The sequence below is a fragment of the Elgaria multicarinata genome, chromosome 3, assembly GCF_023053635.1.
Source record: "Elgaria multicarinata webbii isolate HBS135686 ecotype San Diego chromosome 3, rElgMul1.1.pri, whole genome shotgun sequence".
Lineage (NCBI taxonomy): Eukaryota > Metazoa > Chordata > Lepidosauria > Squamata > Anguidae > Elgaria > Elgaria multicarinata.
The window spans coordinates 174,019,158-174,046,170 of record NC_086173.1 but is presented as its reverse complement, the minus strand read 5'-3'; the positions used below and the strand labels follow the sequence as shown (position 1 = coordinate 174,046,170).

The 27,013-nt window shown below is 46.5% G+C and overlaps 2 protein-coding genes across 2 annotated transcripts in view; both read left to right on the top strand.

Moving 5' to 3' along the window:
• The first annotated feature begins 13,162 nt into the window (after positions 1–13,162).
• On the top strand, positions 13,163–14,662 carry LOC134395815 (zinc finger and SCAN domain-containing protein 31-like). The gene is made up of 2 exons (XM_063121974.1): positions 13,163–13,561; positions 14,637–14,662. The coding sequence occupies exons 1-2, from the start codon at positions 13,171–13,173 to the stop codon at positions 14,660–14,662; spliced, it is 417 nt and encodes a 138-aa protein (XP_062978044.1). The 5' UTR covers positions 13,163–13,170.
• Positions 14,663–21,730: 7,068 nt separating this feature from the next.
• LOC134395814 (uncharacterized) overlaps positions 21,731–27,013 on the top strand; it is a gene marked incomplete at both ends in the record, with an annotated part of 217,491 nt that continues 212,208 nt past the window's right edge. The window contains 3 exon segments of the mRNA XM_063121973.1: positions 21,731–21,856; positions 22,340–22,358; positions 22,715–24,113. Coding sequence (XP_062978043.1) covers positions 21,731–21,856; positions 22,340–22,358; positions 22,715–24,113 — 1,544 coding nt within the window.

Here is a 27,013-nt window from a genome sequence, read left to right as displayed (position 1 = left end):
CACCCTCCAAGGAATAAGAGAAGTCGAGGAGTTCTTCGACCGAACGGTGGAACTGCAACAGCAACAAGAAGCACATGAGATTGAAGAACAACAGCCAGCTGAAGCAGAAGTGGAGTATGCTGAGGGGAGGAAAGCCAATGAAGAGGAAACTCCCTGGAAAAGAGTGACAGTTAGGAGAGGAGGAATTAGAGGGCGTTCTGCACCGGTGGAGCCATTGCAGTTAAGCAACCGCTTTCAGCTTCTGGAGAATGAGACTGAAGGACAGTTTGCAGAGGAATAAGTACAGGAGGCACCATGCAACAGTGACCAAGAGACAGAAGGTAGGTCAACCAAGAAGAAGAGAAGAGTAGTCATTGTGGGAGACTCCCTGCTGCGTGGGATTGAAACCCAAGTATGTCGTGAAGACCCATGGACTCGCCAGGTGTGCTGTTTCCCTGGAGCACAGATTAGAGATGTGACTGAAGGGTTACCGAAGCTCATAAAGCCCACGGACACATACCCCTTTCTTCTCATCCATGTGGGAACAAATGATGTCGCCAAGCAGAGCTACGAAGAAATCATTTCAGACTTTGAAGTTCTGGGAAGGAAACTGAAGAACTTTGGGGCCCAGGTAGTTTTCTCATCCATCCTCCCGGTTCTTGGAAGAGGATTAGAAAGGGAAAGAAAAATACTCCGGATGAACGACTGGCTTCGAAGGTGGTGCTGTCGTGAGAGTTTTGGATTCTGGGACCACGGGCTACGCTACTTGGAACATGGACTGCTGGCAAGGGATGGGTTGCACCTCACAAGGGCTGGAAAGAATGAGTTCGGCCACAGCATGAAGAACTTCATCAGGAGGGCTTTAAACTGAATCTTGCGGGGGTGGGAGACGTAAATTTTGAGGCAACAATGGATGAAGGCCAATGCACCACAGTACAGAGAACAGCTCCAACAGAATCCCAAAATAATGTCTGCAACAAGGTAGGAACAAAGCCAGACTATAAAACACATGGTCTTCGATGTCTATATACTAATGCCCAGAGCATGGGAAACAAACAGAATGAACTTGAACTCTTATTACATGAAGGCAAATACGACTTGATAGGTATAACTGAAACTTGGTGGGATGACTCCCATGACTGGAATATAGCAATTGAAGGATATAACTTGTTCAAAAAGAACAGAAGAAATAGAAAGGGAGGTGGAGTTGCACTATATGTTGAAAATACCTATCCCTGCACAGAAATACAGGCGGATGAGATTGGGAGCCCCGTTGAGAGCGTCCGGATTAAAATAAATGGGGCTAGGAATAAAAAGAATGTGATAATCGGAGTCTACTACCGACCACCCAATCAAGGAGAAGACGAGGACGAAACTTTTGAGAAACAAATTGCCAGTGTATCAAGGAAGTGTGATGTAGTAGTGATGGGGGACTTCAATTACCCTGATATCTGTTGGGAGACCATTACTGCCAAAAGCGGCCCTTCCAAGAAATTCCTGACATGTATGGGTGATAACTTTCTCCTACAGAAAGTGGTGGAAGGAACTAGAGGATCGGCAATCCTTGACTTGTTATTGACCAATAGGGATGACTTAGTGGATAAAGTGGCAGTTACGGGAACTCTGGGGGGAAGTGACCACGTCATACTTGAATTCTTGATTATGAAGGAGACAAAAGTTGAGCGTAGCCATACACGTACTCTGGATTTTAGGAAAGCTGATTTTAATAAACTCAGAACTATAATAAGTAAGGTCCCGTGGCAAGGGAGCCTAAAAAGAAAAGGAGTGCAGGATGGGTGGGAGTATCTAAAAAATGAAATTTTAAAGGCACAGTTACAAACAATTCCAACAAGGAGAAAAGATAGAAGACAACAGAGGAAACCAATGTGGCTCCACAAAAAGCTTATTGATGAACTGAAAACAAAAAGGGATACATATAGGAAGTGGAAGGAAGGCCAGGCTACAAAAGAAGAGTACAGACAAGTGGCGCAGAAGTGCCGAAATGGCGTCAGGAAGGCTAAAGCTGTGAATGAGCTGAGATTAGCGAGGGATGCTAAAAGCAATAAAAAGGCTTTCTTCAGATACGTGAGTAGTAAAAGACAGAGGAAAGAAATGGTGGTTCAACTGCTTAATGAGGAGGGCAAATTGATAACAGACGACAAAGAAAAGGCTGAAGTGCTCAATTCCTACTTTGCCTCGGTCTTCTCCCAAAAGCGGGTCTATGACCCCCCTGGAGAAAGTGAAGCAGAAGTTGAGGGGGCAGGATTGCAGTTTGAGATTGATAAACAAATGGTCAAAGAACACCTAATTTCCTTGAATGAGTTCAAATCCCCAGGGCCCGATGAACTGCATCCAAGAGTAATGAAGGAGCTAGCGGAAGAACTCTCAGAACCTTTGTCTATTATCTTTGCAAAATCATGGAAGACGGGTGAGGTGCCGGACGACTGGAGGAGGGCTAACGTTGTCCCTATCTTCAAAAAGGGCAAAAAGGAGGAACCTGGGAACTACAGACCAGTAAGTCTGACATCCATCCCTGGGAAAATTCTGGAGCAGATTATAAAGAAGTCAATCTGTAAACACCTTGAAATCAATGCAGTGATTACTAGAAGCCAACATGGATTTGTCAGGAACAAATCCTGTCAGACTAATTTGATCTCATTTTTTGATAGGATAACCTCCCTTGTGGACTGTGGGAATGCTGTGGATGTCATATATCTTGACTTCAGCAAAGCTTTTGACAAAGTACCACATGACATTCTGATTAACAAACTAGCTAAAAGTGGGCTAGATGGAACAACTATTAGGTGGATCCACAGTTGGCTACAGAATCGGACTCAAAGAGTACTTATCAATGGAACCTTCTCAAACTGGGGAGAGGCAACGAGTGGGGTGCCGCAGGGCTCAGTCCTGGGCCCAGTGCTCTTCAACATTTTTATTAATGATTTGGACGAGGAGGTGCAGGGAACGCTGATCAAATTTGCAGATGACACAAAATTGGGTGGGATAGCTAATACCCTGGAAGACAGAAACAAACTTCAAAGTGATCTTGATAGGCTGGAGTGCTGGGCTGAAAACAACAGAATGAAATTTAATAGGGATAAATGCCAAGTTCTACATTTAGGGAATAGAAACCAAATGCACAGTTACAAGATGGGGGACACTTGGCTCAGCAATACTACAAACGAGAAGGATCTTGGAATTGTTGTAGATCACAAGCTGAATATGAGCCAACAGTGCGATAGGGCTGCAAGAAAGGCAAATGCTATTTTGGGCTGCATTAATAGAAGTATAGCTTCCAAATCACGTGAGGTACTGGTTCCTCTCTATTCGGCCCTGGTTAGGCCTCATCTAGAGTATTGCGTCCAGTTCTGGGCTCCACGATTCAAGAAGGATGCAGACAAGCTGGAGCGTGTTCAGAAGAGGGCAACCAGGATGATCAGAGGTCTAGAAACAAAGCCCTATGAAGAGAGACTGAAAGAACTGGGCATGTTTAGCCTGGAGAAGAGAAGATTGAGGGGAGACATGATAGCACTCTTCAAATACTTAAAAGGTTGTCACACAGAGGAGGGCCAGGATCTCTTCTCAATCCTCCCAGAGTGCAGGACACGGAATAACGGGCTCAAGTTAAAGGAAGCCAGATTCCGGCTGGACATCAGGAAAAACTTCCTGACTGTTAGAGCAGTGCGACGGTGGAATCAGCTACCTAGGGAGGTTGTGGGCTCTCCCACACTAGAGGCATTCAAGAGGCAGCTGGACAACCATCTGTCAGGGATGCTTTAGGGTGGATTCCTGCATTGAGCAGGGGGTTGGACTCGATGGCCTTGTAGGCCCCTTCCAACTCTGCTATTCTATGATTCTAATGGATAAACTGCTGAAAGAGAAGGGGGGAACTTTATTTCTATATATGACAATGGCAGCGAGACCGTTGTATGCACACAAATGGGAGAATTAAACACCAACAACGAATGAATGGATGTTGGAGTTGGCGGACATGGCAAAACTCACATTGATAACGAGAGAAAAGTTCACATCCACGTTTATATCTGAATGGAAACCTCTGATAGCATTTTTGCAAGAAACCGAGAGAAACGATGTATTTGTCTGTGGAGATATAGTTAAGATAGAAGAAAGAGATGAATTTGTTTACTGTGTTAAATGTAATGGAGGAACGAGAAAAGATACTTCGCTTTTCTGATATGAAGAAAGCCGAAAGTACACATTAACCTTAGATGATTTTTTGTTTGTACTCTTTGTAATGTTCTTGTGGTATGGATGTCTGTGATGTTTGAAATAATAAAAAAGAATTATGCTAGGAAGACACGTTGTCTGTGACTTTGGGCAAAAATAAATAGAAGACAGTAGTTTTTAAATGACTAATATATATAAGGTGCCTGAAATCACACAACTACCCAAACCACTAGTGAAGAGAGATGACTAACAAGAAACCCATTTATGGTTTGGGTCGTTGTGTGCTTTCCGGCACCTTATATATATTAGTCTGTGCCTTTGGGGACAGTACTGTACGGATGCAACGGGTAAGAATTTATTAAATAGCGCCCGCCTTGCCTTGCCTTGCCTCACTGGTCACCACCACTACCGCCACCTCGCCCCATGCTGCTGCCGCCACTACTGCTGCCGCACAGCCTCTCCCACAGGGATTGTCCATCCGGGCACAAATATTCCCCAGCCAGGCTAATGGCGAATGCGATCTGTGCACTTTCCTGGAGTTCAGAAAACGTGCAGCCTGCTCCCCCACGCCCCCCACGCTTTCCCCAGAGGTTTTAAAATAAATTGAAAATTCCCCCCGGAGCCCCCCAGAGGGTATGGAAACCCATAGATTCTGGGGGAAACTGGCCAGGTGGTTACCAGAGCTGCACTCCTGGAACAATCCTCATGGCCATGGGGACTCACAGCGTCAGGCAAAGTGTATTCCTCCCAGATCAGCAGGCCAGTGCTTAAGCCAGGACTACTCAGACAGCTTGGGAAGGTGCTGGCTCCAGGGAAAGTTCCTTCCCCACAGTCGGACATGCTGTGGGGACTTTTCTTCCACAATTTCAGCACTCCGTGCTTGTGTGAATTTTCTATGGGTCATCAAGGTGGATTGATGGAATATTCTACTCCAATTGTATTCGTTCTCCTGGGAGTCTTTTAAAACCAAGGGCTCTGCTCTACCGAAAGGTTTTTCCACATTCCAGTTACTATTAGAATTTACTGGACTCTTCCTTATGTGCGACCTTCAAAGCAATTTCAAGCCTTTGCTATGATGGACGCTGACTGCACAGTTTGAGCGCTGATAGAGCTTCTGCCTGCATGAATTTTGTGATGTGATTTAAGATGTATTGCATGACTACAACGTAAATAAATACTACTACTACAATGCCAAACAATGCAACACAAGAAGATAATTAATCACAATAAATAAGATTAAAAGTCAGAAATATAAAATCAAATTACACTAAATAAAACCTAAGTGCAGCTGACTGAGAGACAAGGACTGCGCTATGTTTTCTTTGTGGGCAAGTATGGATTTGCTATGGGCAAATGCTTTCATGGGCTTTAATATATCCTGCTTTTAGGGATGAAGGGAGCCCTGCTGTTCACATAACGGGCTCAAGTTAAAGGAAGCCAGATTCCGGCTGGACATCAGGAAAAACTTCCTGACTGTTAGAGCAGTGCGACAATGGAATCAGCTACCTAGGGAGGTTGTGGGCTCTCCCACACTAGAGGCATTCAAGAGGCAGCTGGACAACCATCTGTCTGGGATGCTTTAGGGTGGATTCCTGCATTGAGCAGGGGGTTGGACTCGATGGCCTTGTAGGCCCCTTCCAACTCTGCTATTCTATGATTCTATGATCCTAAGAGCGGGTGGAAATCAGTTCGCTTCCGCCCCTTTTTGGGGTTCAAGTGCAGGGAACAGAGAGGGCTTAGAGTGGAGCCATGGGATGCATTGGGAGAGAAACTCTGATTCATCAGCAGACCTCTTATTTCCAGAAGGGCCAAAGGTTTTCCTGCCTTGAGCCTGAGATGGAGTCAGACCTGCTCTCAAAGAAGGGGTCCAGGTGTGGAACAAGAGGCCACCATGAGAAGAAGTTGCCATGTGTGTTTTAGTCCTCACGACTAGAGGCTCCATGGATCCAGAATCTTCCTGTACCCTGATAAAACTTCACCTAACATTAGGGTGACCCTATGGAAAGGAGGACAGGGCTCCTGTATCTTTAACAGTTGTGCTGAAAAGGGAATTTCGGCAGGTGTCATTTGTATACATGCAGAAGCTGGTGAAATTCCCTCTTCATCGCAACAGTTAAAGCTGCAGGAGCTATACTAGAGTGACCAGATTTAAAAGAGGGCAGCTTTAACTGTGGTGATGAAGAGGGAATTTCACCAGGTTCCCCATATTATAAAAATGACACCTGCTGAAATTATTGTTTCTATGCAACTGCTAAAGATACGGGAGCCCTGTCCTCCTTTTCATAGGCTCACCTTACTTGACCTCTCTCTTTTTAGAGCATCTCTCTTGTTTAGAGTTCTGAAGGGCACCAGGTTGGGGAACACTATTCTGCAGCAAGGGCAGGCAGCAGGACCGAGGGCTCCCATGCCGGAGGCTGCGTTACGCACTCAAAGGGGAAACGGCTGTGGATCCCACAAAGCCCCCAGGAGCAGATGGGGCGGCGATGCTGCTGGGGGGATAAAAGACACACACCCCCATTGTGGAAAAGCCCCCTTCCCAAGTCCGCGTCTTTGCCAGGAGCCTCTGCGGCTCTCTAGTGCTGCCTCCACCGAAGGGTTAAAGAGGCGGAGAGGGGGGGGGGCTGGGTCCTAGAGCCCAGGCTGGATGAGGCCCCTCCCTTCCGGCCCCACACTTCCTCCCCCCCATTGCAAAGGCGCCTGGGATTTCCCCCCTGCTCCTGCGAGCCTCGCCTGTCCGCTGTCTGCAGCCTCTTTTCCCCTGCGAAGGAGCCGGTGAGTGCAGATTGCAAGGGGGTCCCAGGGGGGAGGGGGCGGAAAGAGAGCCCCCCCAGGATAGGGGGTGCAGGTTTGGGGCAGGGGGTGGGTTGGAAGAGAGAGGGTGCCCCGAGCCCCCTCCCCAGGGGACTGACCCACTTGGGGACCCTCCAGGAGACCCCCGCCTTGCACCTCCTTCCCTCCCTATAACTTGGGGATCGCGGAAGGGAAGGCTGCAGAAAGGAGGGGGGTCTGCGAGGGACCCAAGAGGAAAGGTCCCGGGTGGGGAGGAGGAATGTCCCACCTGCGGGCAAAAGGCTGCCCTGGTGTCCTGTTTGCATTGCAATTTTTGTTTTGTTTCCTCTCCCTGATGTAAACCTAGTGAATAAGCAAAATTCATAAGCCACTTTGGTCACGAGGCCTTCGAAATACAACCTGGGGCGCTTTTGTTGATTAAGAAGGGAGCCTGCTGCTGGTTTTAGGACGTCCCTCTTTGATGTATCAGGTGAGCCCGATCTTCACATCCTGAGAGTGGGGAGAAACCGCTGTTACTCAGGTCCCTGTTTGGGGTTCAAGTGTTGGGAGCAGAGAGGGCTTAGAAAGGGAGCGGTGGGACGGATTGGGAGAGAAACTCTGGTTCATTGGAGATGTAGAACCAGAGCAAGGGCTGGCACTTTCAGCTTTTGGTAAATACCCTGCCCTTTAAAGAACCAATGTTTTTCCTTAAAATGTGTTCATACAAAATATCGGAGCCAGCAAACTTTTGCTCTTCCATCTTTCCTCTCTTCTCCATTTCTGCTCCCACCAGGCATCAAAAAAGTCTCCTTCCTTTACTCCCAATTTCCCTTTTGAGGCAAGGACTTTCCTTTAGGAATTCAAACAGAGAGCTGCATGAATTAGATCCAGCTGTGGCCAACTTAATACCCAGGACCTGTCTCAGATTGGTCTCCGCAACCCTGGCCACACAGGAATCAGGCTCCTGGTTGAAAAAGAGGTTCTGACTCTGACCCAATGGGAGAGAGAGAGAGAGACACTAAGGGAGCCTTAAGATATGCATGGTTCATAAAGGAAGTAAATGCAAAAGAACGTCTCATACAGAAGCAAAAGGTGAAACATGTAATGACTACAATGAAATACATGGCTACGCTGTGCAAAATACTCTACAGTTTAACTTTTGCTTGGGCTGTAAGAAAACAATATGAAAACACTACGTGGCCCAACTAGCGGCAGTTGAAGTGTTATTTAGCTCTACTTCAACTTCCACCAGTCCAAACTAGTTGGATGCAATGCTAAAAGTGCTCAATTACGTAACATTAGAGTTGAAACTTTTGCAGAAAAGAAAGGAAAGAGAGCAGGGATGGCGTGAGGTTCAGAGGAAGGTGTAGCTCTCTATCCCCAGGCAGAGATCTGAAGAACAGGATGTTGCAGACCCAGAGCAAAGGTGGAAGAGACTCCTCTTGTGAACTCAGTGTAACAGGGTGTTGAAGGACCACATTTCTCAGACAAAAGGTGTTCTGGTGTCATGTACGCATTGCGTTTTCTTTCCTCTCCCTGTTTTAAACTGTACCAGGATACCTATTCTTTACATTAGAATCATAGAATAGTAGAGTTGGAAGGGGCCTACAAGGCCATCCAGTCCAACCCCCTGTTCAATGCAGGAATCCACCTTAAAGCATCCCTGACAGATGGCTTCCCAACATTTCTAGCCAGCAGATGATAACCTCCTTGTTCCAGCATCAACACCATGAGATGAACGCAATGGAGGAATGGCAGGAAACACTCCAGGGGTGGGGGAAGGCACAGAACACAGCAGGTGACCAACCTGCCCTCCTTTGAAGAAACCCCAAATGGCACATAACACAAAGAACTTCCTGATACGTAATTAGTCATTAGTATCGCTGTAAATCATATATTCCTGAGTATGTGCATAGAATGCAAGCCATGTTTTGTCCTATTTTTTTTAATTATTTGTACCTGCGGAGATACCCAGATACAGATTATATTAAAAAGTGGGGGAGGAATGGCCCTGTTCCTCTCCCCTCCCCCATTTTGTTTGTTTGTTTTGCTTTTCCAGAGGCGCGGGGCTGGAAAATTCACACTTGCCTTCCTTCCCGTGCAGATGTCGGGAAGGAGCGCAAGTGCGGGTGCCTGGATTTCTCGCTTAACCACCATGGTTAAAGCCATGGTTTAAGGTGTCTTGTGAAAGAGCCCAATTTGTATTTCATTTTTAAAATGAGCATAATAGCAGTAATAAGGTTGCATTGTTCTTTCCTTTTCTACCAAAGGAAGTGATTTTCCGTGGGATTACTTCTGGTGGAAACATTTCCCTTCTCCACTGCAAGAGAGATTTAGCCCTTTTTATTCCAGGGCTCCACCTTGTTGGATTGATCTAGATCTAACTGCAATCCCTGGGAAAGGAAAAAGCCCATTAATTCATATCCACAGGGGATCAAGATCAAATCAAATACCAACTGCGCCCTTATCTGGACAGAGATAGCCTAGCTACAGTGATCCATGCTCTGATAACCTCTCGTTGGATTACTGCAATGCGTTATACGTGGGGCTGCCTTTGAAAACGGTCCGGAAACTTCAACTGGTACAAAACAGGGCAGCACGGTTACTAACAGGGACTGGCCGGTGAGACCACATCTCTCCGGTCCTTTTCCACCTTCACTGGCTGCCAGTCCAGGTCCGGGCCCGATTCAAAGTGCTGGTATTGACATTTAAACCCCTAAACGGCTTGGGGCCAGGCTATCTGAAGGAACGCCTCCTCCCATATGTACCTTGCATAATAGCTATAAATTAAAAGTATCTGCTACCTGTCCTTCCCCGGGGAGAATTAGGTGAAACAAGCATAGCTATACATCACACCTGATAAGAGCTGGTCGAATTGGAATCACACCAGGTTGGGGGACGCTGTTTTATGGCTCTGGATCCCACAAAGCCCCCAGGAGCAGATGGGGCGGCGATGCTGCAGAGGGGGAGAAAGGTCCCCACCCCCCCAATGGAAAAGCCCCCTTCCCAGGTCCGTGTCTTTGCCATTAGCCTCTGCGGCTCTCTAGTGCTGCCTCCATCGGAGGGTTAAAGAGGCGGAGAGGGGGGGGGCTGGGTCCTAGAACCAAGGCTGGATGAGCGCCCTCCCTTCCCGCCCCACACTTCCTCCCCCTCCCCATTGCAAAGGAGCCTGGGATTCTCCCCCTGCGCCTACGAGCTTCGTCTGTCCGCCGCCTGCAGCCTCTTTTCCCCAGCAAAGGAGCCGGCGAGTGCAGATTGCAAGGGGGTCCCAGGGGGGAGGGGGCGGAAAGAGCCCCCCCCCGGACAGGCGGGTTTGGGGCAGGGCGTGGCTGGGAAGAACGAGGGAGCCGTCTCCAGGGGACTGACCCACTTGGGGCCCCTCCAAGAGACCCCCCCACACCTTGCACCTCCTTCCCTCCCCATAACTAGGGGATCGCGGAAGGGAAGGCTGGAGAAAGGGGGGGTGTCTGGGAGGGACCCAAGAGGAAAGGTGACAGGTGGGGAGGAGGAATGTCCCCCCTGCAGGCAAAAGGCTGCCCTGGTGTCCTGTTTGCATTGCATTTTTGGTTTTGTTTCCCCACCCTGTTTCAAACCTAGTGAATAAGTAAAATTAATAATTATTATTTTTTTTAATTATTATTATTTATTTATATAGCACCATCGATGTACATGGTGCTGTACAGATTATACACAGTAAATAGCAAGACCCTGCCGCATAGGCTTACAATCTAATAAAGTTGTAGTAAACAATAAGGAGGGAAAGAGAATGCAAACAGGCACAGGGAAGTGTAAACAGGCACCGGGTAGGGTGAAGCTAACAGTATGGAGTTAGAACAAACTCAAAGTTTAAAAGCTATAGGGAAAAGAAAAGTTTTTAGCTGAGTTTTAAAAGCTGTGATTGAGTTGGTAGTTCTCAAGTGTTCTGGAAGAGCGTTCCAGGCATGAGGGGCAGCAGAGGAAAAAGGACGGAGCCGAGTAAGGGAAGTGGAGGTCCTTGGGCAAGTCACTTTGGTCACGAGGCCTTCGAAATAAAACCTGGGGCACTTTTGTTGATTAAGAAGGGAGCCTGCTGTTGGTTTTCGGACGTCCCTCTTTGATGTATCAAGTGAGCCCGATATTGACATCCTGAGAATGGGGAGAAATCGATGTTACTCTGTTGCAATTTTGGGGTTCAAGTGCTGGGAGCAGAGAGGGCATAGAAAAGGGAATTTCACCAGGTGATCCATGTATGCAAATGGTAGCCACTGAAAATGCCTTTTCAACACAACTGTTAAAGATAGAGTTGGAAGGGGCCTACAAGGCCATCGAGTCCAACCCCCTGCTCAATGCAGGAATCCACCCTAAAGCATCCCTGACTGGTGGTTGTCCATCTGCCTCTTGAAGGCCTCTAGGGGGGGAGAGCCCACAACCTCCCTTGGTCACTGGTTCCATTGCCGTACTGCAGTACTGTTAGCATAGGTGCCTCCATTTTCTAAAGGAAGCTGTAAAGTAGCCATTATACAGCAGGCAAAATGTCATGTATGCGAGAATATCTCCTTGAGTGCATCCTCGCATCTGTCTTATCTAACATAAACAAGCGCTTTGGCTCCAGTGCTCCTGGGTCAAAGTTAACTTTCTGTAACTTACTGTAAGGCCAAAGGTATTGTTTACAGAACAGAGAGAACTGTTTAGCAAAATTAGCTATGCTCCAGTGTTATGTTCTGATTGGTTTATGCTGCAACAGGGCCCTGCCCCTTGCAGGCTTCAAATGCTGTGCTGAATTCCCAATGTCTTTGTCTGATTGCTCCCTTTGAAGAGACCAGACCTTGATTACTAATCAATAAAGCGCTTTTGAACCCTCTGTCGCAGAACGTGTGGAGTTGTGCTTAGGGGCTGTTTGGATTTCGTCCCTGGGTGAAAGAACATTGATCTAACGGTACAACTGTTAAAGATACAGGAGCCCTGTCCTCGTTTTCATAGGGTCACCCTAAACCATTCATCTCTTAAGGCTTCCTTAGTGGCATATTTCATGTGTTTAAAAAGCTGAAAAAGTATTCAGTGTTTTCTAGCTTAACTTTTAAAATAAACGTTCACACATTATTAACTTTTAATGGCATTAATTCAGCTCTGGTTACACACTCTCTCTCTCTCTCTCCCGTTGGGGCAGAGTCAGAACTTCATTTTCAACCACAAATCTGGTTCCTTTGGGACGGGGGTCGCGGAGCCCCCTTGGAGACAGGTGCTGGCTCTTACGAACAAGGAGGGGGGCCTGTTCTTCTCAGCTGCACCCTGTCGAAGAATTCAAGCAAATAGCTATGTGGGCTTCCCCTGAGCCCACCCTGTGCGAATATAATTGCTTTGGGCCTCTTCTCTAGAAATCAAAGTATCTACGCTTCCGCAGTAACTGGAAAATGTATTAAGGTTGCAACCGTGAGACGAAGTCTTGTGAAGGGTATTGAAACACTAGTTTCACAAGATTGTGTGCCTCCTAGGACCGTTAGAGGGTGTCGTGGCTTGCTTTAGAAACAGCTAACCATGAAATGAACAGACGGGCACAAGTTTCTCAGTAATCATTGACGTCTTGTTTTTCTGTCCTTGAAAAGATTGCACTCTGCACATGCGTAAAATCCTTGCTTACAACTGGCTGAGAGGCTTACCTGTTACTGTTTTATGATTGACGTATTCCATGGAGCGGTTCTGCCTTGTTTCGAAGGGGAGTGACCCTATAAGGAGGTTAAGGCTTTCCTGAAAATAGCGGGCAGTTCTTTGGGTCCTCTGAGGGCTTCCGCCTTGCAGTGCTAAGCGCTGCTTGTAATAAACTTTCTCGAAAGAGAGAAACGTGTCTTCGAGTCTTTGAGCACCACTCAGTGATCCCACTTAGAGGAGACGCGCCTTTCCAGGGTTCCTCGACACCCCCTTGAAATATCAGCACTGAAGTTTGGGCCTGTGGCCTACCTTGCCAGGCTGGTGTTTACAGGAAGCAAATTATTGGGGAAGGCACATGGGCCTTGTTGCTGGAGGGGGGGGGCGGTTGTTCAGCCATCCTTCAGCAGAATGATCAGCCAAGCAGCCATCTGGCTCCGTTACGAGGTTTTGCCAAGGTGGGAAGGTGGGAACCTTCTCACGGAGAACCCTGGTGTGCCTCCTTCACACTCTCCGTTTTAATTCCTACAGCGCAGCACAGTCCCTGCCTCAAAGGAAAAATTGGCAGCCAAGGAAGGAGACTGTTTCGAGTCCTGGTGGGAGCAGAAGAGAATGAAGATGAAAGAGCAAAGCTTTGCTGGCCCTGAGGCAGGAAACATACAGGGAGGGAGCAGTGCAGAGCCCTGGGAAGGAAGAGTGCAGGAGGACCAGCCTGGGAGCAACACCTGCTCAGAGACGGAGCGCCAGGGCTTCAGGGACTTCTGCTACCAGGAGGCCGAAGGGCCCAGAGAGGTTTGCAGCCGACTCCACCACCTTTGCCACCAGTGGCTGAAGCCAGAAAGGAACACGAAAGCTGAGATGCTGGACCTGGTGGTCCTGGAGCCGTTCCTGGCTGTCCTGTCCCCGGAGGTGGAGCGCTGGGTCAGAGAGTGTGGAGCGGAGACCACTTCCCAGGCGGTGGCCCTGGCAGAAGGCTTCCTCCTGAGCCAGGCAGAGGACCAAGAGCAGGTGAGAGCATTTCATCCTGATGACTAACAGGGACTGTGTTCTTAATACTTCCCTCATCTTTATTTTACATGTCCTCTAAGGAAGAGATGCCCCAATTTCCAATGACACCTGCAAGTATAGTCATGTGTAGAGCAGGCCGTTGTTAAAATATGCAATTCCCTACCAGAGGATGCAGGGATGGCCATGAATTTTACTGTTTAAACGGGTTAGACAATTTTTTGGAGGAGAAGGCTATGAATGGCTATATCCTACCTCCAGTATCCTAAGCAGTGTGTCTATGTACACCAGTTGCTGGGGAACATGGGCTGGAGGGTGCTGTGACACTCATGTCCTGCTTGTGAGTTCGTAGACAACAGCTGATGGACCACTGTGGGGAGAGAATCCTGGAGTAGATGGACCCTTGTTCTGATCCAGAATGGCTTTTTTCATGTTCTTATGATCACAGGAAAACTGAATGGGTTTATGAAGTTCTGGGGAAGGAGGGGATCCTTCTTCAGCCAGTGGCAGAGTCTCCTCCCAACAGGACAGGAAGAGCATTCGTAGACGCCAAACTGCTGTTTTTACAGCGGAAGATGCTGGATATCAGGGAATGTCTGGGAGGTTCTGTCTTTCCTCCTGGCTGGTTTTTGGAGGGTGTTCAAGCGCTTTGCTTATGCCAGGGTTGATATCTCAGCCCCCTGACAAAGACACATGGCTTTTTGTCTTGGATGGTAGATCCACTTTAGAATGAGACCTGAAAGCCAAACCGATTGGGAAATGATGCCCTCCGCCCTGACCTGACCCATTTCTTTCCTTCCCACCTCCCCCTTCTCTGTCTGGGATCCTCCCTCCTGTAAACAAAGTAAGTTTAAGAAAACTTATACTTTTGGAGCGAATGCAGCTTTTGTGCTCACAGATGCGGGTTCTGATGGTTCCTGTGGTCATGGCAATGTACAATAAATTACATGGACGCTTGATGGCATAAATCGCAAAAGCTGCATTCGCTCCAAAAGACTTCAGGCACCTCTGGTCAAGCATTTTCTTGATATGGGACATGATGACAAAGACCTGAGACTCTGGATTATTGAAAGGTTTCAAGGATAGGGGACAAGAGTAGACCATGAACTATGAAGGAGGGAAATATTCTGGATTTTCACCTTAAGGACATTACAACCACAAGGACTCAACGAAGAGTGTAATTGGATGCCTTGGTTGTAATCCTGTTCTTCTATTTTAAAGTACAGCTCTATTGTAATCCTTTTCTCTCATTTCTTGTCATTGGTTTGATACGTATTTTCATTCATATATGTAGTAAGTATCGGGGTAATTGCTTACCCAAAAATATATAGCAGAGTGCAAATAGCAGCAGCGTAGAGTCTGGAAATGGTTTCAGCTTGAATTTAGGAACAAAAAGAAGCACTCACGGTCTTTGGTCAGTAAGAAGCTTTACTGACACTAAATAAATTACTTACAGAATAAATGGTCATATATACAGTCCTTTCACCAACAGTACAGCAACACAACGTAGCAGTATAACATCAGCAGTGTGATAATGTCAGCAGTAAGTTCCAGCAGTAAGTTCCAGTAGTAAGTTCCAGCAGTAAGTTCCAGCAGTAAGAAGCCATACAACATGGACTTCTTAAATACACTTTTCTCCTTGGCCCAATTAACCAATAGTCTCTTCATCTTGTACATCTCGTACCGCACGTAGGCCAGGGAAGAATCTGCTTCATACTGGACTTCTCCTGGCAGAGACAATCTGGCCAAGGACATCTTTTTAACTCTTTAGAGTCCTTTTCCTTCTGTGGGTAAAAACCTAACCCCAACACCCTTTCATTTTTAACTACAGAAAAAATACAATTTACATTTCATTACATTTCACCTGTAAGAAATCAACTTTACATATTTACAACAATCCCAACATTGTGTACATTTCTCTGTGTGTTACATTTCCCAGAGACTTATTTATATGTAAGCTTTTCTTTTTCTTCTTCTTCCAAGCACTGTTGAAAAAACTAGGTGCTTTGGGGCGTTGAATTCCTTTGCAATCTTCCAACTTGCAAACTTTCAGCAATTTTAAAACTTTCTGCTTCTGGCTTTTTAGGTAATTTCCTTTGGAAACTTTTCTACCTGTACACCAAGGTAACACCTAACTTTCCCCAGAGACTTCAGTTTCAACCCTTCCTGCAGCTTTGGGCTGAGTTTTCTTGAATGTGGTCTTGGGAACTCCCTGCCACCAGTAGACGAACCACTAGCTCCACAATCATGTACTCTTTTGCTTGCCCCTTTGCATACAGACACGTGTGTTTGAAAACACCCCCTTTCAGTTTTCGCTGCCTGAAAACACTTTTCTTGCTCTTGTTCAGACAATTTTAACACACCACTGTAACTCTCAGGTTCAGACTTCACATAACAAAAACTGAATTCATCTGAATACTTTAAAGGTGGAATTCCTTTGTTTTTTCTTTGTGAACGACGAGGTACACTGGAAATTTCTTCCTCCCTTTCATTTCCCTCCTCCCTTCTGCTTTTGGGAGTGGAAACACTCTTCTCAGAGATGTGAGGGCTCTGAGAAGTTAACCCCTGAGTTACTGTTTTTTCCTGGTTGTTCACGGTTTCTAACAGAACTTGGGAACCTTGTATCCTGTCCCAACCTGCCTCCTGAAAAGTAGCAGACCTAGAAACAACCACCTTCCCATGACTTAGGGAAAAACGCCAAGATTTGGATTGCATGCCTGAATAACCCACAAAACGTAATTTCACAGACTTGGTTTCACCTTTAGACCTTTTGGACTTTGGGATATGCACGTATGCCCAAGACCCCCATGTTCTCAAGTGAGACAAATCTGGCTTTGAACCAAAAAGTAAACAGTAAGGCGAACTGCCTGTAACCCTGCTCCAGGTTCTATTACACAGATAGTTTGCGGTTAAAAATGCTTCTCCCCACAAATCTTGCTCAGCGTTTGCATCAGCCATGAGAGAATCTTTCTTCATTTGAAGTACTCCAATTCTTCTCTCAATTGACCCATTTTGAAAAGGAGTTTGAGGGTCTATTAACCTGTGTGTGATTCCTGTTTTCTTAAACCACTCACAGAACCCTCCAGAAACAAACTCACCCCCACGGTCCAACTGCACAGAAATAATGGGCTTGTTAAAGAACTTTTCCGCCCAAGTTTTCCAATCCCTAAAAGTTTCAAAAGCTTCTGATTTTCGCTTCAGTAAATAACACCAACTAAAGCGTGTGTAATCATCCAGAATTACAAGCACGTAACTGGATCCCCCTTGTGTAGGCGTGAATGGCCCTACCAAGTCAATAAACACCAGTTCAAAAGGCTTTTGTGACACCCTGTCACTTTTCCTGCAGATGTTCTGCACCCGGGATTTGGTCTGATGACAGATTGAACAATCCAAGAAATTTTTACAGTTTCGCAAGCTTAACCCTGTACACACTTGAGGCATGTGACTTAACACTTTAAAACTTGCATGACCTAAACGCCTGTGCAACTCATGAACACAATTTTTATGGTCTGGCACGTTACCAGTTTGTGCCACCCTTTCTTTACCTGCACCCATGTAGAACAGTCCATTTTTAACATGTCCCAGTGCCACTTTTTGTCCATCCTTAATCACTTGGCACTCATCCTTCTGAAACGTAACAACGTATCCTTCAGACGTTAGAGCACTGACAGAAAGGAGACAAAAATCTAAATCTGGAACATACAGAACCTGTTCACACTCCTTTTGCAGACATGGAACGTAGCAACAGCCAATTCCTTCCACCCTCGACGTTCGTCCATCTGCAAGCGTGATTGACTTCACCTTGCTTGGTTCCAACTTCCGAAACGCCTCTGGATTATTAGAAATTGTTCTGGACGACGCAGAATCAATCAGCCAAACTTCTTGGGCCTCGTTACACCTCACTGTGGCTGAGACAAATGCATTCGAGCATTCCTTCTCCTCTCCAGCCTGTGTAACTCCCTTCTTCCTTTTTTTACAGAAGCGTTTGATATGGCCCGGCTGTTTACAAAAATAACACTTTCTTATTGCAACTGCGGCTCTCTCCACACTGTCGCCTTGGAAACTCTTATCTTTCTGCATTCTTTCTCCGCTGCCAAGGGCTGACTGCTTAACCCTTTCCTGGCAGTTTTCCTCCTTCCTGGAAAGACGCCGTTTCTCTTCTTGGAGCAAACGACCTGTCAAATAATGAAGAGTGAGTTCATCAGTCTTCATACTTTCCAGACTGGTTGTCAGAATGTCCCAGCTTTGAGGCAACGACCCCAAAATCAGGTAGCACTTATGCTCTTCCGTAAAAACGATTCCGACCTCCTGCAACTGGACAAATAGAGATCTCACCTGTTGGAGATGATTTGCCAAACTTCCAGCCTCCTCCAACTTTAACCGATACAGCTCTCTGGTGAGGCTCAGCCGTGTGCTTGCCGACGCACGCACATAAATCTGTCTCAGCGCATTCCAGCTGTCTCTTGCCGTCTCATCTCTGGTGATATGGACAATTTGCGAGTCCTCCATACTCAAGACAATGTTTGATTTGGCCCTTTCATTCTGCTCTTCCCACACTTGTGCTTCTTGAGCAGTCTGACCAACCGGCCTCGGGACACTCACGACGTTCCAACATCTGTCCCGCTTCAAAAACATTTCCATCTTGAATGACCACGTTAAGTAATTTCTCTCATTCAGCCGTTCCACCGGAATACTGGATGCCATCTGAACCTGGGCCATCCTCACCGGCTGGGCTGGAGCGTGACTCACACTGGATACAGACCCGTCTGAGCTCGATGAACTGCCTGAGCTAGACTCCGTCTTTCCCTCCAGCGTTCCTTTGCTCTCAAGCTTTCCAGCAACCAAAAATTATGCCTTCCAGATCCCTGGGCGCATAACCTATCGGGGTAATTGCTTACCCAAAAATATATAGCAGAGTGCAAATAGCAGCAGCGTAGAGTCTGGAAATGGTTTCAGCTTGAATTTAGGAACAAAAAGAAGCACTCACGGTCTTTGGTCAGTAAGAAGCTTTACTGACACTAAATAAATTACTTACAGAATAAATGGTCATATATACAGTCCTTTCACCAACAGTACAGCAACACAACGTAGCAGTATAACATCAGCAGTCTGATAATGTCAGCAGTAAGTTCCAGCAGTAAGTTCCAGCAGTAAGTTCCAGCAGTAAGTTCCATACAACATGGACTTCTTAAATACACTTTTCTCCTTGGCCCAATTAACCAATAGTCTCTTCATCTTGTACATCTCGTACCGCACGTAGGCCAGGGAAGAATCTGCTTCATACTGGACTTCTCCTGGCAGAGACAATCTGGCCAAGGACATCTTTTTAACTCTTTAGAGTCCTTTTCCTTCTGTGGGTAAAAACCTAACCCCAACAGTAAGTATTATTAGGTTTGTCTTAACGATGTTTTAAGCATCATATCAGTCCACTCAGTCCCCTTTAAGGGAGCATACAGTCCGTGAGTATGGTTGCTACACGTTTTAGGATTTGAAAAGCAGCCTAATCAGGAGCAAATTTCAGAGATTACTTACTCCTCAATTAGTTGAGGAGGTGCAGGGAACGCTTATCGAATTTACAGATGACACAAAATTGGGTGGGATACCTAATACCCTGGAAGACAGAAACAAACTTCAAAGGGATCTTGATAGGCTGGAGTGCTGGGCTCAAAACAACAGGATGAAATTGAATAGGGATAAATGCCAAGTTCTACACCCAGGAAAAAGAAACTAAATGCAGTTACAAGAAAGGGGATACTTGGCTCAGCAATACTACAAAGGAGAAGGATCTTGGAATTGTTGTAGATCGCAAGCTGAATATGAGCCAACAGTGTGATGTGGCTGCAAAAAAAGCAAATACTATTCTGGGATGCATTAATAGAGCTTCCAAATTGTGTGAAGAACTGGTTCTCCTCTATTCAGCACTGGTTACACCACATCTTGAGTATTGGGTCCAGTTCTGGACACCACACTTCAAGAAGGATGCAGACAAGCTGGAGCGTGTTCAAAGGTGGGCCATGAGGATGATCACGGGTCTGGAGACAAAGCTCTATGAGGAGAGATTGAAAGAACTGGGCATGTTTAGCCTGGAGAAGAGAAGATTGGGAGGAGACATGAGAGCACTCTTAAAATATTAAAAAGGTTGTCACACAGTGAAGGGCCTGGATCTCTTCTCAATCCTCCCAGAGTGCAGGACACGGAATAACGGGCTCAAGTTAAAGGAAGCCAGATTCCAGCAGGACATCAGGAAAAACCTCCTGACTGTTAGAGCAGTATGACAAAGGAATCAGTGACCTAGGGAGGTTGTGGGCTCTCCCACACTAGAGGCCTTCAAGAGGCAGCTGTTCAACCACCTTTCAGGTATACTTTAGGGTGGATTCCTGCATTGAGCAGGGGGTTGGACTCTGGCCTTGTAGGTTCCTTCCAACTCTATGATTATATGTACACCGGTTTCTGGGGAACGTGGGCAGGAGGTTGCTGTTGCACTCATGTCCTGCTTGTGCTCTTCTTACGTTCTTATGATCACAGGAGAAATGAATGGGTTTGTGAAGTTCTGGGGAAGGAGGGGATCAGAGTGTCAGTGTGAGAGTCCTCATAACAGAACAGGAATAGCATTTGTAGACGCCAAACGGCTGTGTTTACAGTGGAAAATGCTGGATATCAGGGTTGAACTCTCAGCCCCCTGACAAAGACACAAGTTCCTGTGCTGTGTGGCTTGGATGGTAGATCAACTTTAGAATGAGACCTGAAGGGCAAAGCGATTGGAAAACGCTGCCCTTGGCTTGACCTGAGCCGTTTCTTTCCGTCTCTAATCCTACTTCCCTGCCTGGGATCCTCCCTCCTGCTTCAGGTCGAGGGGATTTTGGCCAGAGCACCCACAGATATCCCTGAGGCAGAGAAGGCTCCACCGGGCATCACACAGAGGCCGCTGGACAGGTGGATCTTGCAGGAGGGGGACGGAGGACCCTCCTCACAGGGTATGGATTAGTGGGATGTTTTTCCCCATGGTCTCCCTCCCTCAATTACGCCTGAAGTGCATGAGCTGTCTTAATGTTCTCCTTGAGCCTGATTTTGCTGGGGGAGATACTCAAAAAGGAAATGTTGTTTAGTAATGTGGTTCGAGGGTATCAGACCCACTCTGGCCCGGTCTTACACACTCACCAACTAAGGTCCTCCTCCAGGCACCTACTCAGAGGGAAGATCAGAGGACGACAACAAAGGAGAGGCCTTCTCTGTGGTGGCCCCCAACTGTGGAACAATCTCCCCAATGTGGTTCACATGGCACCGACATTGTTATCTTTTCAGTGCCAGGTCAAGCAGTATGTAATTAGCAATATGTAATTAGCAATATGTAATTAGTAATATGTAATTAATTAGCCTGGGTCTGTTTTTATAGGGTCATAGTTTTAAAACTTGTTATAGTAGTTTTATATGTATGTGTATATTGTATGTTTTCGCAGTTTTAAATATTTGGATATTGTTTTTAAGTGCTTCGGCTATGGTATGGTAAACAAATGCAATAAATAAATAAACACCGAAAATAAACATTGAAAATGGGAATAGTTAAGAATGTGAACTTATCTTCTCACCTTCCCACCTTCTTTACCTTCCTCACAGGGAGCAAAACAACCTGCAGGGGAAGTGAACTGATCCTGGGGGCTCCTTCTGGGCCTCGTTGGCTTGGTGGTGGAGTGGAAGCGGTTTCTGCACAGCCTGGGCAGGTAGGGGAGTCCTGGGGGCCTCCGTCTCCTGCGCATCTCTTTGGTCCTGGAAGAACCTGCCCCTTTAGCCTTTGCTCTTATTATTATTATTATATTTATTTGTATCCCGCCTTTTGCCAATGCTGGGCCTCAAGGCGGCCTTACAAAGTTTAAAATATACATGGGGGGGGGGGAGGGAAACAAAACCATAAACAATTAAAAATACACAACAAAATTATAAGACATTAACAAAGATGTAGGGCTGGATTATTCTCCAAAGGCCTGCTTGAACAAAAATTTTTAGCCTGCTTCCGAAAGCCCATCAAGGTAGATGGCTGCTAGGAAGGCCTTGAATGTCACTCGCAATGCTTTGGCATTCAGAAAGAGGACCTCACCATCCTTGTCTTCATGGATTGCTACATAATGCTTAAAGAGAACATCATTTCTTCTTCTTTCAGGGTCTGGTGACCTTTGAGGAGGTGGCCGTGCATTTCTCGGAGGAGGAGTGGGCTCTGCTGGATCCAGGCCAGAGGACTCTGCACAAAGAAGTCATGGCGGAGAATCGTGGGATCCTGGCCTCTCTGGGTAAGGAATGGGATTCCTCTGGGTAAGGCTCCCTCTCTGCCTTTTTGCCAGATCCTGGAAGGTGGAATTTCAGCTCTTCTTTCTTTGTGTCAGTGCAGAATACAAACGTCATTGACTCCGAAGACCTGACAAAACGTTGAGCAAAGCCCATTGATGGACTTGCTCTGTGGCAGAGATGGCTGCCAATCCATCTGACTTTGCTGCTATAATTGCATCTGCATCATATTGAAGATGTTACAGATATTATCTTAATGGTCTCCATGGAGGAGAGGAGAGTTAAGCCTTTTCAGAAGACAGCTCTGGAAAGCTTGCTTTTCATTTTAAGATTTAACTAGCCATTGAAAATAACCATTAGGGTTGAATTCCCACTTTCCTGTTCCCAATTAAATGATCAGCTAGGAGAAAATGGCAGATTTTAAGTGTATTTTATTTTTACAGTATTTTATGTTGTTCATTTATTCTCCCAACTACTTTATTTGAGTTACTCCATATAGATGAAAGCATTGTATGGCAGTCTAGTTCTCAGTTCTATTGATCGTCAGGATATTTAATGTGTTTGGAAGGATCTGCCTCACCAACGATTTTTTTTTTATCCTGTGAATCAAATCAGCAACCATTTGTTTTGTTCCAAGATTTCAAGATGATTTCTGTGTTTATACTTGCAGGTGATCACAAGGAGAGCAAGAAAAATGGCCTACACCAGAGAAGGAAAACTGAAACTGAAGAGAAGAGGGAAAATGAATCTATTTCTTTGGAAGTATCAGACGTCTGTGAAACTCCAATACTAGAAGCACCAAATAAAAAGGACATTCGTAAAAGGAAGAAACAGAGTAAAACTCAGAAGATTCATTCTAACGTTCAATGCTTAGTGTGTGAAAAACAATTCACTTTCAACTCAGAACTTAAGCGGCATAAAAGAATTCACACTGGGGAGAAGCCCTATAAATGCTTAGAATGCGGGAAGAGCTTTGCTCACAGCATCAGCCTTAAGCAGCATCAAACAATTCACACTGGGGAGAAGCCCTATAAATGCTTTGAGTGCGGGAAGAGCTTTGCTCGCAGAGAAGCACTTATGCTGCATCAAAGAATTCACACTGGGGAGAAGCCCTATAAATGCTTAGAATGCAGGAAGAGCTTTGCTCACAGAATCAGCCTTAAGCGGCATCAAAGAATTCACACTGGGGAGAAGCCCTATAAATGCTTTGAGTGTGGGAAGACCTTTGCTCAGAGGACACACCTTAAGCAGCATCAAAGAATTCACACTGCAGAGAAGCCCTATAAATGCTTTGAGTGCGGGAAGAGTTTTGCTCACAGCATCAGCCTTAAGCGGCATCAAACAATTCACACTGGGGAGAAGCCCTATAAATGCTTTGAGTGTGGGAAGACCTTTGCTCAGAGGACACAGCTTAAGCTGCATCAAAGAATTCACACTGGGGAGAAGCCCAATAAATGCTTAGAGTGCGGGAAGAGCTTTGCTCACATAATCAGCCTTAAGCGGCATCAAAGAATTCACACTGGAAAGAAGCCTTATAAATGCTTAGAGTGCGGGAAGAGCTTTGCTGACAGCATCAGCCTTAAGCAGCATCAAAGAATTCACACTGGGGAGAAGCCCTATAAATGCTTAGAGTGCGGAAAGAGCTTTACTCAATGCTCAAGCCTTAAGGAGCATCAAAGAATTCACACTTGGGAGAAGCCCTATAAATGCTTAGAATGTGGGAAGACCTTTGCTCAGAGGACACAGCTTAAGCAGCATCAAGTAATTCACACAGGGGAGAAGCCCTATAAATGCTTTGAGTGCGGGAAGAGCTTTGCTCGCAGAGAAGCACTTATACTGCATCAAAGAATTCACACTGGGGAGAAGCCCTATAAATGCTTTGAGTGCGGGAAGAGCTTTGCTCAGAGCATCAGCCTTAAGCGGCATCAAAGAATTCACACTGGGGAGAAGCCCTATAAATGCTTTGAGTGCGGGAAGAGCTTTTCTGAAAGCAGCAAACTTAAGCGGCATCAAACAATTCACACTGGGGAGAAGCCCTATAAATGCTTTGAGTGCGGGAAGAGCTTTTCTGAAAGCAGCAAACTTAAGCGGCATCAAAGAATTCACACTGGGGAGAAGCCCCATGAATGCTTTGAGTGCAGGAAGAGCTATGCTCGCAGAGAAACACTTATGCTGCATCAAAGAATTCACACTGGGGAGAAGCCCTAGAAATGCTTTGAGTGCGAGAAGAGCTTTGCTCAGAGCAGCAGCCTTAAGCTGCATCAAAGAATTTTGTGTCATCTGCAAACTTGATAAGCGTTCCCTGCACCTTCTTCAACATTTAATAAAAATGTTGAAGAGCACTGGGCCCAGGACTGATCCCTGCGGTACCCCACTCCTTACTTCCCCTCAGATTGAGAAGGTACTGTTGATAAGCATTCTTTGAGTCTGAGTCTGTAGCCAACTATGTATCCATCTAATAGTTGTTCCATCTAGCCCACTTTTAGCTCTTTTGTTTATCGGAATATCATGATGAGGTCAAATTAGTCTGACAGGATTTGTTCTTGACAAATCCCTGTTGGCTTCTAGTAATTATTGCATTGTTTTCAAGGTGCTTACAGATTAACTTCTTTAGAATCTGCTCCAGAATTTTCCCAGGGATGGATGCCAGACTGACTGGCCTGTCTTTTCCCAGGTTCCTCCTTTTTGCCCTGTTTGAAGAAGGGACAACGTTACCCTCCTCCAGACATACAGCCCCTCACCTGTCTTCCATGATTTCGCAAAGATAATAGACGGTGGTTCTGAGAGTTCTTCCGCTAGCTCCTTCATTACTCTAGGATGCAGTTCATCAGGCCCTGGAGATTTGATCTCATTCAAGGAAATTAGGTGTTCCTTGACCATTTGTTTATCAATCTCAGACTGCAATCCTGCCCCCTCATACTTGTGCTTCACTTTCTCCAGAGGGGTCATAGACCCACTTTTGGGAAAAGACTGAGCCAAAGTAGGAATTCAGCACTTCAGGCTTTTCTTTGTCATCTGTTATCAATTACCCATCCTCGTGAAGCAGTTGATCCACCATTTCTTTCCTGTGTGTTTTACTATTCACGTGTCTGAAGAAAGCCTTTTTATTGCTTTTAGCATCCCTCGCTAATCATAGAACCATAGAATCATAGAATAGCAGAGTTGGAAGGGGCCTACAAGGCCATCGAGTCCAACCCCCTGCTCAATGCAGGAATCCACCCTAAAGCATCCCTGACAGATGGTTGTCCAGCTGCCTCTTGAATGCCTCTAGTGTGGGAGAGCCCACATCCTCCCTAGGTAGCTGATTCCACCGTCGCACTGCTCTAACAGTCAGGAAGTTTTTCCTGATGTCCAGCCGGAATCTGGCTTCCTTTAACTTGAGCCCGTTATTCCGTGTCCTGCACTCTGGGAGGATCGAGAAGAGATCCTGGCCCTCCTCTGTGTGACAACCTTTTAAGTATTTGACGAGTGCTCTCATGTCTCCCCTCCATCTTCTCTTCTCCAGGCTAAACATGCCCAGTTCTTTCAGTCTCTCTTCATAATCTCAGCTCATTCACAGCTTTAGCCTTCCTGACGCCATTTCGGCACTTCTGCGCCACTTGTCTGTACTCTTCTTTTGTAGCCTGGCCTTCTTTCCACTTCCTGTATGTATCCCTTTTTTGTTTTCAGATCATCCCTAAGATTTTTGTGGAGCCACATTGGTTTCTTCTGTTGTCTTCTATCTTTCTTTCCTTGTTGGAATGGTTTGTAATTGTGCTGTTAAAATTTCTTTTTTTAAATATTCCCACCCATCTTGGACTTGTTTTCTCATTAGGGTCACTTGCCATGGGACCTTGCTTATCATAGTTCTGAGTTTATAAAATCAGCTTTTGGTATAAGGGCCAGGCTGCCAGGGGCAGTGAAGGGGAGTGTGTTTGGGGTTGGGGAAAAGCCCTTCTGCAGCTTGTTTCTGCCATCTCCCCCCACCCCACCTGACGGACATCAACATCAGCTGACTGCCCTCTCCATTCCACAGGTATAAGGGCCAGGCTGCCAGGGGCAGCGCCTCTGCGCGCGCCTCTGCGTGCAATGAGCAGAGGAAAGAGGAAAGAAGACACTAGTCCTGCTACCTTCGGTTAACAACCAGATTAACGGCAGCAAGTTGTGGCGTTTTATCTCTTTTCATTCTATTTTACTATTTGTATTTTTAAATATGTGCCTGGGGAGTTCAGGGGGGCGAAGGGGTGCTCACATAGCTGTGGTCACGGATAAGGGGAGTTATGGCGATGGGGGAATAACAGTTCAGATGAGGAGAAGAGGGGACAGATTCCTTACAGCTATCCCCTCTTCTGGTTTTCCCCCCAACCAAATGGTTCCTGGCGGCCTTACCAGCTTGCCCTCGGGTTTGGTTGTGCTTCTGCTGAATGCCAGGTCAGTCCAAAACAAAATCTCTCTCATCCATGATCTGATTGTGGATGAGGGGGCTGACCTGGTATGCATCACTGAGACTTGGGTGGGTGAACTGGGAGGGGTTGCTCTCACCCAGCTCTGCCCTCCTGGGTACTCGGTGCAGCACCAGCACAGACTCGAGGGCCAGGGAGGGGGGGTTGCCGTGGTCTATAGGAATACAATCTCCCTCTCTAGGCTTCCTGTTCAGTCGAGTGCTGGTCTGGAGTGTCTGTACTGTGTGTTGGGTACTCGAGACAGATTAGGGATTCTGCTGGTGCACCGTCCACCCCGCTGCCCCACAGTCTCCCTGCCTGAGCTGACGGAGGTTGTCTCGGATCTGGTGTTGAGGACCCCCAGGATGGTGGTTCTGGGGGATCTCAACTTCCATGCTGAGGCTCCTGTATCCGGGGCAGCTCAGGACTTCATGGCTTCCATGACAACCATGGGGCTGTCTCAACATGTCATCGGCCCAACACATGCAAAGGGACACACGCTTGACTTGGTTTTCTCAACTGGGCAGGAGGATGGTGATCTGAAAGTGGGGGAATTAACATCTACCCCCTTGTCATGGTCAGATCACTTCCTATTGAGGTTTAGACTTTCGGCAGCCTTTCCCCTCTGCAAGGGTGGGGGGCCTATTAAAATGGTCCGCCCCAGAGGCTAATGGACTCCAATGGATTCCAGAGGGCTCTGGGGGATTTTCCTGCTGGTATGGCCGGTGCTCCTGTCGAAGCCCAGGTCGCTC